This window comes from Mastomys coucha, unplaced genomic scaffold (assembly GCF_008632895.1).
Source record: "Mastomys coucha isolate ucsf_1 unplaced genomic scaffold, UCSF_Mcou_1 pScaffold16, whole genome shotgun sequence".
Classification (NCBI taxonomy): domain Eukaryota; kingdom Metazoa; phylum Chordata; class Mammalia; order Rodentia; family Muridae; genus Mastomys; species Mastomys coucha.
In genome coordinates, this window is record NW_022196898.1 from 42,957,274 (window position 1) to 42,972,076 (window position 14,803).

At 48.8% G+C, this 14,803-nt stretch overlaps 3 protein-coding genes across 13 annotated transcripts in view; 1 reads left to right on the forward strand and 2 right to left on the reverse strand.

The window, feature by feature from the left end:
- Mllt11 (MLLT11 transcription factor 7 cofactor) overlaps positions 1–8,816 on the reverse strand; it is a 12,512-nt gene extending 3,696 nt beyond the window's left edge. The window contains exons 1-4 of one of the 9 annotated variants that reach the window (XM_031374806.1): positions 8,671–8,731; positions 8,445–8,560; positions 8,055–8,220; positions 5,606–5,762 (exon numbers count right to left, since the gene is read on the reverse strand). Coding sequence is in view for 2 of the 9 variants with exons in the window: in XM_031374803.1 (XP_031230663.1) it covers positions 5,662–5,762; positions 8,055–8,237; positions 8,445–8,560; positions 8,671–8,696 (426 nt within the window). In the remaining 7 variants the exon portion in view is untranslated. Of the gene's footprint in view, positions 1–1,710; positions 1,840–4,633; positions 5,229–5,605; positions 5,763–7,697; positions 7,844–8,054; positions 8,238–8,444; positions 8,616–8,670 lie in introns of those variants that run through there. The other 8 variants (XM_031374803.1, XM_031374805.1, XM_031374808.1 and 5 more) reach the window with 8 other exon arrangements.
- Positions 4,901–13,304, forward strand: Cdc42se1 (CDC42 small effector 1). 3 transcript variants are annotated; one of them, XM_031374801.1, is made up of 5 exons: positions 5,274–5,421; positions 8,283–8,625; positions 9,142–9,252; positions 10,124–10,212; positions 11,123–13,304. In XM_031374801.1, exons 2-4 carry the CDS (start codon positions 8,572–8,574, stop codon positions 10,196–10,198), a joined length of 240 nt encoding a protein of 79 aa, XP_031230661.1. In that variant the 5' UTR covers positions 5,274–5,421; positions 8,283–8,571; the 3' UTR covers positions 10,199–10,212; positions 11,123–13,304. The 3 variants fall into 3 exon arrangements, with proteins under 3 accessions (XP_031230660.1, XP_031230661.1, XP_031230662.1); XM_031374802.1 differs by lacking the exon at positions 5,274–5,421 and adding an exon at positions 8,036–8,163; XM_031374800.1 differs by lacking the exons at positions 9,142–9,252; positions 10,124–10,212; positions 11,123–13,304 and having other exon boundaries at positions 4,901–5,421; positions 8,283–8,509.
- A 708-nt stretch (positions 13,305–14,012) lies between these two features.
- CUNH1orf56 (chromosome unknown C1orf56 homolog) overlaps positions 14,013–14,803 on the reverse strand; it is a 3,982-nt gene continuing 3,191 nt past the window's right edge. Inside the window, exon 2 of the mRNA XM_031374798.1 lies at positions 14,013–14,126. Coding sequence (XP_031230658.1) covers positions 14,106–14,126 — 21 coding nt within the window. The 3' untranslated portion in view covers positions 14,013–14,105. The remainder of the gene's footprint in view (positions 14,127–14,803) is intronic.

The following is a 14,803-nucleotide window of genomic DNA, read 5'->3' on the forward strand; positions in this document are numbered from 1 at the left end:
AAAAAAAAAAAAAACCAACAACAACAAAAACCAAACCAAACCAAACCAAACAAAGCAAACCAAACCAATGTAGTCCTTCTGGACCTCAAACTTCTGGCACTCTTCTTGCCTCAGTCTCTGGAGTGCTGGCTTCCAGGTGTGTGCTCCACACTTGGCTTCAGACTTTGCTTTCCCACCTTAATCCTGTGCAAGGGTCGACACACACAGGTTCACATAAGAGCATGCACACCCATGAGATGTGCAGTAAGGTAAGGGGGAGGACCTCTGGTGTCCTGCTCTATCAATATGGGCCCTAGGCCCTTAAGACTGGTCTCTCAGTGAACCTGGAGGCCACCAAGTCCAGCAATCCTCTGTCTGTATCCTCCCATACTGCTGAGGTAACAGATGTGGGCAGCCACACCCAGTTTTTTATTTGGGTACTGGGGATTTGAACTCAGGGTTTTGGTGGGTTTTTTTGTTTGTTTTGTTTTGTTTTTTTTGTGTGTGTGTGTGTGTGTGACAGTTTTTTTTTCTGTGTAGCCCTTAATGTCCTGGAACTCATTCTGTATACCAGGCTGGCCTCAAACTCAGATCTCCCCGCCTCTGCCTCCTAAGCGCTGAGATTAAAGGTGTGCACCACCACTGCCCAGCTGAACTCAGTTTTGTTTTTTGGGTTTTTAAAGCATGTGCCACCAGAGTTCAGCAAATAAAGGTTTATTTGTTTATACATTTTACGTATGAGTGCTTTGCATGTATGACTGCAAACCAGAAGAGGGTATTAGATCCCATTAGAGATGGTTATGAGCCACCATGTGGTTGCTGGGAATTGAACTCAGGGCCTCCAGAAGATCAGACCTCAGGTTCTTCTGCACATGTAGCAGGTGGACTTACCCACAGAGCCATCTCCTTAAGCCTCTGCCTCCTGCTTCCCAGTGCTGAGATTAAAGGGATGTGCCACCACAACCTAGCTCAGCTTTTTTTTTTTCATTTAAGTTCTTTAATTTATGTGTACATACATGTGTGTGTGATATATGTGTGCAAAGCTGATGTGCTAAGATGATGTTGGTTCTGCTGGAGCTGGAGTTACAGGGGTGCTGGAGACTAAACTTGTGTCTTGGGAAAGAACACCAAGTGCTTGTAATTACTAAGCCATCTCTTCATCTTTTAATGTTAAAAATACTAGCCACTCTATTTATAATCCCAGCACTCAGGAGGCTCAGGCAAGGTTTCAAAGCTCAGGCTATTTTTAAAATGTAACTCTTGATCCTCCTGCCTCCTTCTCCCAAATGCTGGGATTACAGGAATGATCCAGGATACCTGGTTTAGAACAAGGAAATTCTCGGCCTGTCTGTCTGTCTTCAAGCTCCAGAGTAAGCCCTGGAGAACTGCACATTACTCAGCAGAGAAGCATCTTAACAAGAGACTGCTATCGGGATGGAAGCGGGGCAAAGGGGTTCGCAGACCAGTGAGGTCATCATCCCGGGAACTCACTCTGACCATCTCCATAGCAATGTGCAGATGTGCTCACAAGCATGACTGCACCTACAACACCTTTTAGTGAACCAATCCCTGCTCAGGTCTAGGGCTACAGATACTACAGAGCAAGCCCTAAAAGTCATCAAAGTCATTGAAGCTGCTTATCAGGAATGTTTATTGCATTACTAGGTTTCTCCTAGGTTTATTGCATTACTAGTTAGCTGACAAAAAACAAAAAACAAAAAAAACCCAAACCTTCCTTGTAAGTCTCCTACAGAGTGACCTTAGTATAATGGAAGGCATATAATAGACTGTTTTCCAGAGAGTGTCTCAGGTAGTCCATGAACTTCTGACTCTTCTTACTCCTCAAAGATTATATAATAGGCTCTAAAACAAACAAACAAACAAACAAAAACCTCAATCAGAAAAAAAAAGATTTTGTTTTTGCTCTTTTGACCTAGGGTCTGGCTATGTAACCCAGGCTGACTTGAAAGTTATTATTTAGCCTCAAACTCAAGATCCTCTCCAGTTACCACTTCCAGCCTCTGAGTGCTGAGGTTACAGGCTTCGTCATCACCCCATCTGGCTTAAAATGAAAACATGGTTTTTTGTTTTTTAAAAAAAAATGTGTTATTTGGGCTGGTGAGATGGCTCAGGGGGGAAGAGCACCCACTGCTCTTCCGAAGGTCCTGAGTTCAAATCCCAGCAACCACATGATGGCTCACAACCATCCGTAAAGAGATCTGATGCCCTCTTCTGGTGTATCTGAAGACAGCTACAGTGTACTTACATATAATAAATAAATAAATCTTAAAAAAAAATGTGTTATTTGAGGCAAGGTCTCACTATACTTCCCTGACTATCCTAGAACTCCTCCTGTAGACCAGGCTATCCTTGAACTTACAGAGATCTGCTTGCCTGCTACCTTCTGAATGCTTGGATTAAAGGTGTGTGACATCACACTCTACTGAAAATACTACAATTAGAGGATACCTTAGATTATTCAGTAACTGGAAAGGTTGTCTAGCCAGTTTTTATACATCCCACGTCTCATAATTTCTTAATATACTCCCTTAAAAATGTTTAAGGAGCTAGAGAGACAGCTCAGAGGCTGAGAGCACTGGTGGCTCTTCCAGAGGACTTGGGTTAGGTTCCCAGCACCCACTGACAGGCAAGGCCTGTTCCCAGAGATCTGACTCCTAGTCTTCCCAGGCAACAAGCACATGGGGTCTGAGGGTTCGAACGCAGGTCCTCAGACTTGAGCAGCACTGATCCATCTCCCCACCCCGAGCCTGGTACCCTCAGCAATCCTGTCTCAGCTTCCTAGGAGCCGGGATTACCAGAAGACTTTAAAGGCTGGTACAGTGGCACACTCTTTTAATCCCAGCACTCGGGAAGCAGAGGCAGGCACAGGCGGATCTCCGAGGTCCAAGCCAACCAGGGTCACACAGTGAGAGCCTGATTAAAAAGTGCATTTGGTGTGGTTTTATTTTTGTTTCTCCAACAAGGTCTTGATGTATAGCCTAAGTGCTGTTTTTATTCTGCCTCCTAGTCCTGGGATCACAGGCATGTGCCATAACGCCCAGCTAAGAATTTAGTTCTCAAAAAAAGTATTTTCTTAAATTCTACTGACTACTTTCTGTGGTTCTAATCTGAATAGCAGGAGAGCCGGGTATGGTAGTGGATTCCTGTGACCCCAGCATCTGGCAAATGGAGGCAGGAAGATGAGGAGTTTGATGGCTACAAGAGACTCTGTCTTGAAAAATAAAGTGAGCAGAGACTAAGCACACAGCTGTAATCCTGGCACTCAGGCTGAAGCAGGGGGACTGTGGGTTCAGCCTGACCTGGGCTGCATAGTGAGTTCAAAGCGCCCCCCCAACCAAAACGAATGAACGAATACAAAACAAAAACAATTTAAAGGCAAATATGTGAAATAGAATCTCTAGCTATACCATTGACCTAAAGACATGTACAGAGAGAATCAAATTTGTTCCAGAAAACAAACATAAAGGCATATGTGACATTAAAATAAAATAAAAAAAAAAGACAGGCTGCTCTCCAGCTAGCTTCCCTTTCTTTCCCTAAATGCTCTTCACCATCTTTTTATCCATCTTTCCTTGCTTATCTTAAAGGCTCCGGATGTGACAAGAGGCATGTTTGCTCGGTAAATGCTTCCCACTGCCATACATTTTTGAGCTGTCCAATTATTTTATGCAGAGCAACTTCTAAATTTTCATTGTCTATCCTTAGAGATAAAATGATTAATGGATACACACCCATACCCGGCTCTCCTGCTATTCAGATTAGAACCACAGTGTTTAAAGGATACACTTTCTTTAAGCTACCTGGACACACCCAAATACCCTTTGTGCATATCCCCCCATGAGCATCTAAGGCCTAGTCCACAGGGCCTTGCTGTGTCATGCTGCCACGGTGCTGTCTAAGGAGGGATGGTGGTGGGTGAAAATGGAGGCTTCCTGGTATTTCTCATGTTGCTCTAGGAGTTTCCTATTAGCCACAATCTTCCCCAATTACTAGGAGGAGCCACAAAGACAAAATCTGCTCTCGTAAGTAGTTCCTGTGAGCTACCCTGATTGCAGCATGCCATCGGGCAATCCCACAATGGCTCCCACCTGTCCTACCGTAAGCCCCTTTGGAGCAAAAAATCTGAGCCAGGAAGGAGATTGTTAAAGGTTCCAATCCCTCTCAACAGCATCTCATTAAAAAAAAAAAAAAAAAAAAAAAAAAAAAAAAAAAAAAGCACCTTACACCCCAAACCTCCCTACAAGACACAGAAAATCGAGGGGGATAGAAATACAAGAAAGTAGAGGCTAAAATAATTATAGTAGGAATAAAGATTCGCCAAATAACTGGTAGCAAAAATTATAGCTTGACAAGGAAGATATAGATAACTAGACACTAGACAGAAGCCATTAGATGCACAGGGCAAAAATTATAGGAAAATGAATACATAAAATGAAGAGCTAAATGCCGAGAGATGATTACAGGCAAAGTGTTAGAAATTAATGCCTAGGTCCATGGTAAGGCATGGATGAAGATCTTAAGAGATAAAAAAATCTGGTAACAAATAGTTACCCCATTGTTCATAGCGCCCCTTTCTCTCCTCTAAACTGTCCCCCACCTCGGTCTCACACGAGCCGTCCCTCATCTGGGTTACCTGTTAGCAATGAATGACTAGGGTGTTCCGAAGACGGAAGGGATGCCTCAGGGGCTCGGGGGGGGGGTCGGCTCTGGACTGGTGAGGAGGAGGCTGCTGAAGGAAGCTGTCGGGGATGTGACGGCTTTGTCTCCTCTCGCCCTCTCCCTCGTCTGTGACAGAATCTGCCGCTGGGTCTCCCCTGCAATGCAGCCCCTCCTAGCAAGGCGGAAGCACTCCCCGCCCCCTCTCTGCCTGACTCGGCTAATTCGAGGGATAGGTTCCGGAACACGCCAACCACGGGAGAGCCTCTCCATCGGCTCGCCCCGCACCCCTACCTCTCCAAGCACCCTCGGGCTGACCGGAGTGCACGGCTGAGCAGTTAATGGTACTCTTAACTCAGAGGTGTGGGTTAAATAGTCTTCCCGTTAAAGAACAGAATGGCCCTTCCCTTCCCACTGTAAGGACTGAAAGGGACTTTGGGAGACTCAGAAAGGGCCCCAGCGCATCGTCCCCTGGGCGCCTGCAGCAGGTGGACAGACTAGCGCAGACACTTGGGGTGCCGCGGGTGTCCCGGAGCGCGGTGCTTGCCGCTGTCCCCGCGGGCCACGCCGTACGCCCCGAAGCTGGGCGGAGCGCTGCGCTCCGCTCTCAGCCCCTGGGTTTCGTAATCGCGTCGCCGGCGTTTCCGCCCTCGGCCGGCCCCACCTCTGCCGGCCCGCCCTCGACTCCCCGCCGTGTCGAGAAGCAGCCCGGGGACCCGGAGTGGCGGAGCCCCCGCCCGCAGAGGGGACGCCGGGAAGCCGCAGGTGAGAGCGCGGGGCGAGCCAGGCTGCGCGCGGGGAGGAGAGGGGAGGGGAGGGCAGCGGGGAGGTCGCGGTCACAGTACCCGCGCGGGCGGCTCAAGCCACCGAGAGGCAGGGAAGCGGCGACTGCAGCGTGGGCCCGGGTGGGAGGTGCGAATCGACAGGGGCTCCTCGCCGGCCTGCTAACCTGAGCGATCTGCTGTGTGCTAGAGAAACCGAAGTGGAGCTGGGGCCCGGAAGGTCTTAAGCCAGATTGAGGCAGCCACGGGGAAGAGTAACAGAGCCAGTACAATTCATCGAAGTTCCCATCCTGGGTCGCGGTGGCTGGGGGACAGAGCTGGAGTCTGATGGAAAATATTGGGGGAGGGGAAGAAATTAGGATCTCCTTCAGTTACCTTTCAAGTATCCCCCAGCCCTCATCTGGGGTTAGGGCAGGGGTGGTACTCGGACAAATGTCTGTCACTTAGTTGAAAAATGGGGCCTGTTCCTCTCTTCGGAGTCCCTCACCAGCCCGCTATGTTTGGAGGGTCTCCACACAGCGACCAGCTGCATCCCCGGGCTTATAGCCAGAATTTGCCCACACCATTCTCAAGTCTCTTTCTCTCCAGCTGCTTCTTGTGAAGGCTTGTCAAGACAGCGGGTTGGAGGCCTTGGGGCCGGAGGCAGCGGAACCGGGAGAACCGGTTTGGGGCTACCACAGGATCGGGGGAACTACCTCTGTACATCCTTCCTCCCCAGCTCCTCTTCCCCACCTCTCTGCTCGCCCCTCTACAGCTCTGAAGTCTGTAAGGCCCCCCGGGACGATGGCGGTGGATTAGGGATTGCCATTCCAAGCTATGAGTTTCTTGTGGAATTGAGCAGGCCCTCCTATCATGATGTGGCTTTCTGCTCTCTAATCCCTGATCCCCCTCTGTCTTCCTTTTAACTGTGGGGATGAAGTACTGCACAGTGGATTCAGCATCCTTCCCTTCTCAGCTGACCAGCTGAGGCTTCATTTGTCCTCAGCCCACTCGTTGGCTGCTTTGAAGCAGAGTGACAGCCAATGCTTAGTACTTCCTTTTCTGGCTTTGTTCCTCCTCCCCCGGGCCCCACCCCACCCCACACTACCACAGCAGTGACCCTGGCTGGTCTTCACACTTTGACACGGGCCTCTAAGTTTCAGAGACCCCAATGTCCTAAGGGAATGGAATTTCCTGGTCACTTCTCATCATCATTGGTGGTTTCATGCCAAGTCCCACACACACTTTCCCTCCACCCAGCTTGGTCAGGTCCCTGGAAGAGAAACAGAACTGTCCTTGTTCCCTCCTCAGCCCCCTTTCCTTCCCTCTCCCTCCTCCTTCCCACTCCCAGCATTGGCCACCTCTGTCCATGCTGCTCGCTAACTTAGAGCAGGGTGGAGAAGGCTGGTAGAGCCCAGCCTCAGTATGGACTGTCTGGTAGTGTTAGGGGTTTCCTCTGATTCTTTATTGTTTTCTCCATTTCCCCTAAGCCTTACCACCTGCCACCATCATGATGAGCCTTGTGACCGACTTTCCCACTGACCAAGCCTCCCCTCTCAGGGCAGCTGTGCTCTGGACTTCAGTCTCATTACTCCTCCCTTCCAGGGGTGGGAAAGGAAGTGAAAGAGAGTCCAGACTCTTGGGTTCTTTCCTACCCTAGAAGCCTGTATTCCACTGTTTGAGTGATCTCATCTCAAGGCTGCTACAAAACAACAAAGAAAAACGTTCAAAAAACAAATTGAACTCGTTTTTTTGGTTCTGTCTAGGCTACTGGAGGGCTGGGCTGCCAGCCTCTAGCCTAGAGGGAAAGACTCATTCTTCTTCATGCTAGTGTTTAATATTCATGAGCCGCTCCACGTCCTCCCTGTGCTGGTCTGTACTCTAGGAGAGGGAAGTAGAGTTCGCATAAGGAAACTCAGCTGGGCCATAACCTCTGGCCGCAGTGAAAGGGGAGAAACTTCTTCCTGGGACACAAGTGCTGCTGGAAAGTTTCTGTGCCAGGTTCACTGGTGGAGCTTCGAAGTGGTGGGGAGCGAGGGGGAGACACAGGTCAGAACATGAGGGGAGGATGAAGGGAGGCCAGCCGAGCCTTCTGGGGTGTGAGACACTGAGCTGCACACGATAGGACACGTGTAAAAGGGTGGGGAGGCTGGAAACTGATTCCTCAGAGCAGAAAGCTATTCTACGAGGTACCCCTACGAGGCATGGAGCGAGGGCTTCGGGTAGGTACGTACCATCTGTCCAGCCTTCAGGAAAGACCAGCTTGGGTATTAACTCTACCTGAGCTCTGGGAGAGATGGTTGAACATCATCTGGGGCAAGTGAAGGAGCACAAAGGCCGTGGAGCAAGAAGGAAGCAATTCCTCCCTTCGAAGTATTCGCTGAGGTCCACACTACTACAGCTAGTCTCTTAGGAGCTAGGTGGTCCTTAAAGAAAGTGTAGGTGTTGGGGCAGGTAAGAGAAAAGGGAGGGACAGGGCGGAGGCCTTGTTTGTGAGAACAGAAACCACTATTTCCTCTTCAGAGGCACTTGCCGCCCCTCCCCTGCCGCCCTAGCTGAGGGAGAAGGGAGTTGAAGTCGGCAGCACCCCTAACTGTTCATTTCTGTCACCGGTTGGTTTTTCTCTCACGGTCTCACCTTTCGGGCCCCCTTCTTTCTTGGTCTCAGCAGTCACTGATCCTTGATGGTCTTCATGCACTATTCTTTCTGTGAGAAGTAACTGTGAGCCTCTTATCTTTGGAGGGAGGTCAGTATTGGGGCTCAGTAGTCTCAACGAGAGACTTGGAAGCTCATCAGAAGGTTTCTGGGGAAAAGAGAGAACTGTTTCCCCCGCTAACATTTTATCTTCTTTCTGCTAACATTCAGGATTCCACATCTAAAGAAGACAGGACCTTGAGCCTGCCTGCCTGCCCACCTGCCCGCCCGCCTGCCTGCCTGCCTGCCCACCTGCCCGCCCAAGCCTTTTACCACTGTTCTTAGTGGCCCCACCAAGGCAGAGACTCCAACCTTCACCGAAAGGCCACTTACTGGTCTCTAGGATTTCTACCCTTTCCCCAAACGATCCACATCTGAGTGTGAGGACTGGTTGGTTAGCAACCAACAAGAGCCCCCTGGGGCCTCTGGCAGCGGCCTGAAGCTGGAACCTTCAGGGAATATGAGCGAGTTTTGGCACAAACTGGGATGCTGCGTGGTGGAGAAACCCCAGCCAGTAAGTCTCCCCACCCCCACCCCGACACAGGAATTAGTTACCTACCACGTGCTGTGAAGTGGAGACACCATCTCTGGTCTGCCTTATGAGAAACAGTTTCCTCACCTCCCTCTAGAGAGTGTCTATGACTAGGCAGGTGTGCTCACATGCAATAAAGGAGGCTATGTGACAGAAGAGATAAGTCACCTAGCTGTCAGCTACTCCTATTCTGAGGTGGGGGGGGGGGGCTGTATGTAGAACTTAAGACTTGTCAGTGTTACCTCTCACCCAGAGGTGACCGTTGCTTTGTCCTTTCTTTGTTAGGTCACTCGAGCAGGCCATTGTCCTTACCACTCTGGTGACTTTGTCTCTGGCTAATGATCTTCCATCTTTGTCTCTCCAACCCTACTGCTTGCCCGGTGTACCATCAAATCAGTTCTTAGCTCTTAGTGGGTTTTCAAGACTCCGTCTCCTTCCTCTCCTGACTGGAGGAGATGGCTGCATATGCATATGTGACTCCCTGTCTTCCCCAAACAGAAGAAAAAGAGAAGACGGATTGACCGCACCATGATTGGAGAGCCAATGAACTTTGTCCACCTGACTCACATCGGCTCTGGGGAGATGGGGGCTGGAGATGGACTTGCCATGGTAAGAAGGAAGGGGGAAATGTTTATTTGGGGTGTATTCAAGCAAGGGACATAACAGTAACTTAATGGGGAAATGAGAATGTGAGATTGTGCATTCCTGATCTCCCAGGGTTAGCTCCCCTTTTCTTTACAGTAACATATTGCTCTTCATTGGAATGAGGATTATAGATCTTGTAATAATTGAAGCGCTTTTTTCTAAAACCATGGTCTCCCTTCCTATAAGGAACTAGTCAGAACCAGGCCATAGAGTGCTTACCTAGCATGCAGGAACCCTAGGTTTGCGCTCCAGCACGGCATTCTGATGTGGTGACTCATATCTGGAATCTCAGCACTCAGGAACTGGGGATCGGAGGCTCAAGGTCATCCTCTGCTGCATAGGGAGTCTGAGGCCAGTCTGGCCTAGGGACCCTGTCTCAGAACAGAAAAAAAGGAAAGAGAAAGCCTGGTGAATCCATGTTAGAGTGAATCAGCCTAGGGCCCTGAAAGGCTCTGTTCTAAAGTGTGTCTCCTGAATTTCTGCTCTCAGTAAGGGAAGTAGGTCTGGTCATACTTTTTAATATCAGTTACAAAACTCACAGAAATATATGGAAGTATTTGTTTGTGTGTGTGTGTGTATGTGTGTGTGTGTGTTTGTGGAGAGAGAGATTGATTGATTGATTGAATGATTGATTGGTAGATGACTCTGACTCATTCCTACCTTGTCTTCATGAGATGTCCTTGAGAAGGCAGCAGGCAGGTTTAATCTCTTCAGATAGATGTCACTGTCAGAGAAGAGAGTTGGTCAGGTTCCTCCTGGGGGCACGGATTAAATTGTTGCTTGTGGTGGAATATGCAGAGTTAGGTGGTTGTGTGTGACATGTGTTTTTCAACAGACAGGTGCAGTTCAGGAGCAGATGAGATCCAAGGGAAACCGTGACAGACTGTGGAGCAATTCTAGGGCCTTGTAGCTCCCATGAGACTGGTAAGTGACTAGAGGAACTCATTTGATGCCCTGTGCCTGTGGGTGATCAGCATAGCCTGATGCCCTGCCTCAGACCCTTAGTCCTTAGAGGCAAGAGTGAGGATGCATTGGTGGGCCGACAAAATTAAAATGAAAAATCATGAACACAAAATCAAAACCTGTAGGGGTTTGTTTGTTTTTTTCGAGACAGGATTTCTCTGGGTAGCCCTGGCTGTCCTGGAACTCACTTTGTAGTCCAGGCTGGCCTCGAATTCAAATCCACCTGCCTCTGCCTCCCAAGTGCTGGAATTAAAGGGATGCGCCACCACTGCCCGGCTTACCTGTAGGGTTTTTACAAGAAGGTGGGGGAGGGGATACTGTGGCACCCACCTGTAACCTCTGCACACTGCAGGGAGAGGGAGAAGCCAGAGGTCAGCTTCTCTTCAACATGGTGAATGTAGAGCCAGCACGGGCTACATGGGATCCTGTCTCAAAAAACAATGAATTTGAGAAGAGTACCTCATGGAAGTTTAAAATACGCACTATAGGCTGGGCATGGTGGCACATGGCTTTAACCCAGCACTGGGGAGGCAGAGGCAGGAGGCTCTTTGCACGTTTGAGGCTGGAGATACATAGTGAGAGCCCCTCTTCCTTGTACACCTCTGCCCCCCAGAAATGCACACTGTATAGTGCCTTCTCCCTCGGGCTTGCTTGGTTTAGCCTCTTTGAGGGCAAACTGCCTGTTTCTTCTGTTTCAGTGTGATTTTGATAGGCAGGTTTTGATAGGATGTTGAATTTAAAGTTGGCCTGGACAACACAGTGAATTTGAATTACTTCAGCAGTTACTTGGAGGCAGGAGGATTGCTACGTGTTTGAGAGCAGCATAGGCTACAGTATGAGACCAAAATTTTTTTTTTTTTTTTAAATTCAGGTTCTGAAGTCTTGGAATTCCTGTTCTGTGTCCAGCCCAGAAGAAATGCCATCACTAGATCCCTTCAACCAGTGACCCAAGGGCCCCGCTCTCTCTCTCTAACAAGTGCCTCAAAAGGAGTGGGGGCTGGACTCCCTCTACTCCCTCTGGCCTCTGCCCCTCCTGGAGATGGGGGTCAAGGCAGCAGGACTGACCGAGTGACTACTAGTGGGCCAGAGGGCTTCAGCTGAAGCCCTGCACACCCTCGATCTGAACTGGGGGTTCTCTGGGAACCTGTAATAGGTTCCCTGCTCCTGAATGAAGGTCGAGTGCCGCCTGTTTAAACTTCTTGCCTTTATTCTTTAATCGAGGCAGGCCGGGAGCCACAGCTGAACCCGACTTTACTACAATGCTCCCTGCTTCCCTGCCCTCTCTTTCCTTCTAGAATGAACAATGCAGAGGTGAAGGGGCTGGGTGACCACTGCCCAGTCCACTCTGGATTTCAGACCTTAAGGTCACAGCCCCACCATGTCTCTCTGCTGGCACCAGGGTCTTGCTCCAGATAGGCCTCTAATCCCATGCTTCTGTAGTATTAATAGCTTCCCAGAAATATTTTTTTTAATTAAAATTTTGAGTTCTTTTAATTACCCCCATCCTGCTATCTCTGTCCTTTCCCCGCCCCTTTAAGAAACCGTAGGTTTCCCATTGAGTAAGAGTTAAGGGATGGATCTTAATTTGACCACATTCCATTTAAGACTTGGAGTCCTGGCCTACCCTCCATCAGCCTCCCTGCTGGCCCAGGTGAAAGGAAGAGGGGGGTTCCAGATAAAAAGCCAGGATGTGGCAAACTTAGCTGTATCTCAGGGTAGACTTCCTGTGAGGGTGATGAGGTAAATAGGTTGGAAGCTCTTTGGAGCACAGGCCCTAAGATCCTTTCTGAAAGCATGGCTTTTCAACTCCCAACACTTGAAAATGGTTTGGACAGTTTGGGCTGCACAGTTCTTTGTAACGGAGGGCTGTTCTGCACAAACTACAGCATCTCCGCTCCCCCACCGGCGCCACCCCAGTGTGGCAACCAAAATATCTCCAGAAATTGCCAAATGTCTCCCAGGGATGAGATCACCCACCATTGAGAGTCAAGGTATGTTTCCCTTAAGTGATTTCCACAGGGCCCCCCACCCCCCCTCTGGTGATTCATCTTGAGCCGTGGGTGAGCTAGCGCCCTCCTAGGTCATAGACTCAGCAGAGCTGCATATCCTTATTTCAGATGTGTTGCTCAAGTCTCTGTTCTTGATCTCTTCCTGAGGGCTTTTCATGGTGCCGAGATGGGAACGGAGCATGCTGGGATGAGAGGAGAGGGACCTGAAGCTGCAGTGACGGTTATGCTGTCTGTCCGCTAAGCAGCCTCTCTGCTCTAGTCTTTGAACCCAGCGTAAGACTCAGGGACTTTGGAAGATCAGGTGTCACCACATGGCCGAAGAGTGTGCTTTAGATGGGGAAGCACTGTAGTAGCAGAGTCTGTAGGCCCTTTGTTTTCTCAGGTGTTTTTTGTTCTGGCCCTTTCTTTGCAGGCTGATTAGAAAGGCAGAACAAGACAGATGAGCTCCTGCCTGTTCCTAGGAGAGAGGACTGGGGTCTCATTAGCTCTGTAAAAGGAAGCTTGTTTTGTGGTAATGGGTCAGGGTTGTGGAAACTGATCCGCTCCTGCTGACTCCATCCATCCAGTTACCCCTTGCCTAGTGACCGAGGTTTTCATTTGTCCAAAGCCTTGCGCCCCATGGTGGCGTTTCAGGCTCTAAGACTGGTCATGGATGTCCATTCGGTGTTTGCCTCCTTGAGGTTCCAGTCAGGCCTGCCTCCTTCAACGGAGTTTTACCTTGTTGCCCGAGAGCAGTTTGCAGACACAGAGGACCTGAGCCCCCTGCCAGCATGCTCCAGGGAAGGCCATGAACATCAGGTCACCTTGGCAAAAGGCTGGGCACTGTGTGGGGTTAACTGGAGAGGACACAGTGTAGGTGACCCCTGAGCTTCAGGCTCACGTTAGTTTCTTCAAGCACGGTCTCCTGCCTCGAGCTACCTTCTCTAGTGTGTCTGCTGCCACCACTTAACAAGGTGATTGGAATGAGTTTGAGTCATAATTTATATTAAAAAGCTGATGGACTTTTAAGATAATTTTTTTTTCAAATAAAAGAATTAAGCAAAATGGTTTCAGAGTAATTACTACAAATGTTAGATCGAAAGTTGGGCATGGCTGATATAGACAGCAGTGTGGCAGAGATGGAATTTTGTTCCAACATAGCCTCTCCTGAAGAGAAGAGGAGAGTACTGGTAGGTAAGGAAAAGCCACCGTGCTCTTTCCTTTCATTTGGTGTTTCAAAACTGCTTATTTTGACCAGGTGTGTTGGCACACACCCTTAATCCCAGCTTTTGAGGGGCTGGTGGATCTCTGAGTTTGAGGCCAATTTTTTCTACACAGCAAGTTAAGGCTATCTAGAGCTACATAGTAAGACGCCATCTCAAAAAAAAAATTGTTTTGCTTCTGAGACAGGGTTTCTCAGTGTAGTCTTAGCTATACAGGAACTCACTCTGTAGACAAGGCTGGCCTTGAACTTGGAGATCCATCTGCCTCTGCCTCCTAATTGCAGAGAGTAAAGTGTGCCCCACTACTGCCCAGCAATTTTTTTTTTTTTTGCTGTAAAACAGTCCTGGAAATGAAGAAAGTGATCAATATTTTATCTTGGAAGAAAGGGATAAAGGAACAGGCTAGAGGCTGCTGGCTCTAATGTCACTGAGCACTTCTGTGAAGACTCAGACCAGTGCTGGGGAGGAGTCCGTGGGCCCCATCATGTGTGGAGCCCCAAGTGTGACCCTGTCACCACCAAAAAGAAAAATGAGACCAAAGTATTTTTGTTTTTTTTTTCTCTATATTAAAAATATGAGTGGGTGTTGGGGTTGAAAAGGAAGTTTATAATGTAGACATCTTCTCTTGAGGGTGCCGTGGCCATTACCTCTGGGTTCTTTCTATCTGGGGAAGGCAAGAAAATAGAAGAGATTATAATCATAGCCTCATTCTTTCACTTGCTTTACCCTGCTACAAACCTTTTTCTCAGCCCTACTAGTTTGGGGTTTATGCGTGCGTGTGCACGTCCCATCACCATGTGAGAGCTGGATTTTCACATAGGCTCTGGGCATTGTTCTCAGGGTATTAGTCACGTGCAGTAGGCACTTTCCTTGCTGAGTCATCTCTCTGGCCTGACCTGGAACTGAGTTTTAATTGTGTGTTCCACTGAATGTGCATGTGCGTTCAGGTACACACTGTCCAGGGTGTCAGATCTCCCTCAAGCAGGAGTTATACATGTGGTTGTGAGTAGCTGATGTGTGTGCTAGAAATTTAACTTGTGTCCTTTGGAAGAGCAGTAAGTGCTCTTAACCACTGAGCCATCTTTCCAGTGTACTGACCTGGCACATCTGCTTCCTTGGCTCCACGAAACCATGAGGTGTTTGTCTCCACGCCCAGCTTATGGTGTTGCAGATCAAACTCAGGACCTCATGTATGCTAGGCAAGCAGTCTCCTAGCTGAACTTCTTAAGTCTGCAGCCCCCAAATGTGTTATTTTTATATTAAAAATAGAATCAGACTCACAAGGAGGAAAACAAAAATAGAAACCAGCTAAGTCACCAAGTATGCCTTTTGTTTATTGTC

Coding starts and splice junctions, on each gene's coding strand:
- Cdc42se1 (XM_031374800.1), top strand. CDS start 4,998: ATGGTACTCTTAACTCAGAGGTGTGGGTTAAATAGTCTTCCCGTTAAA.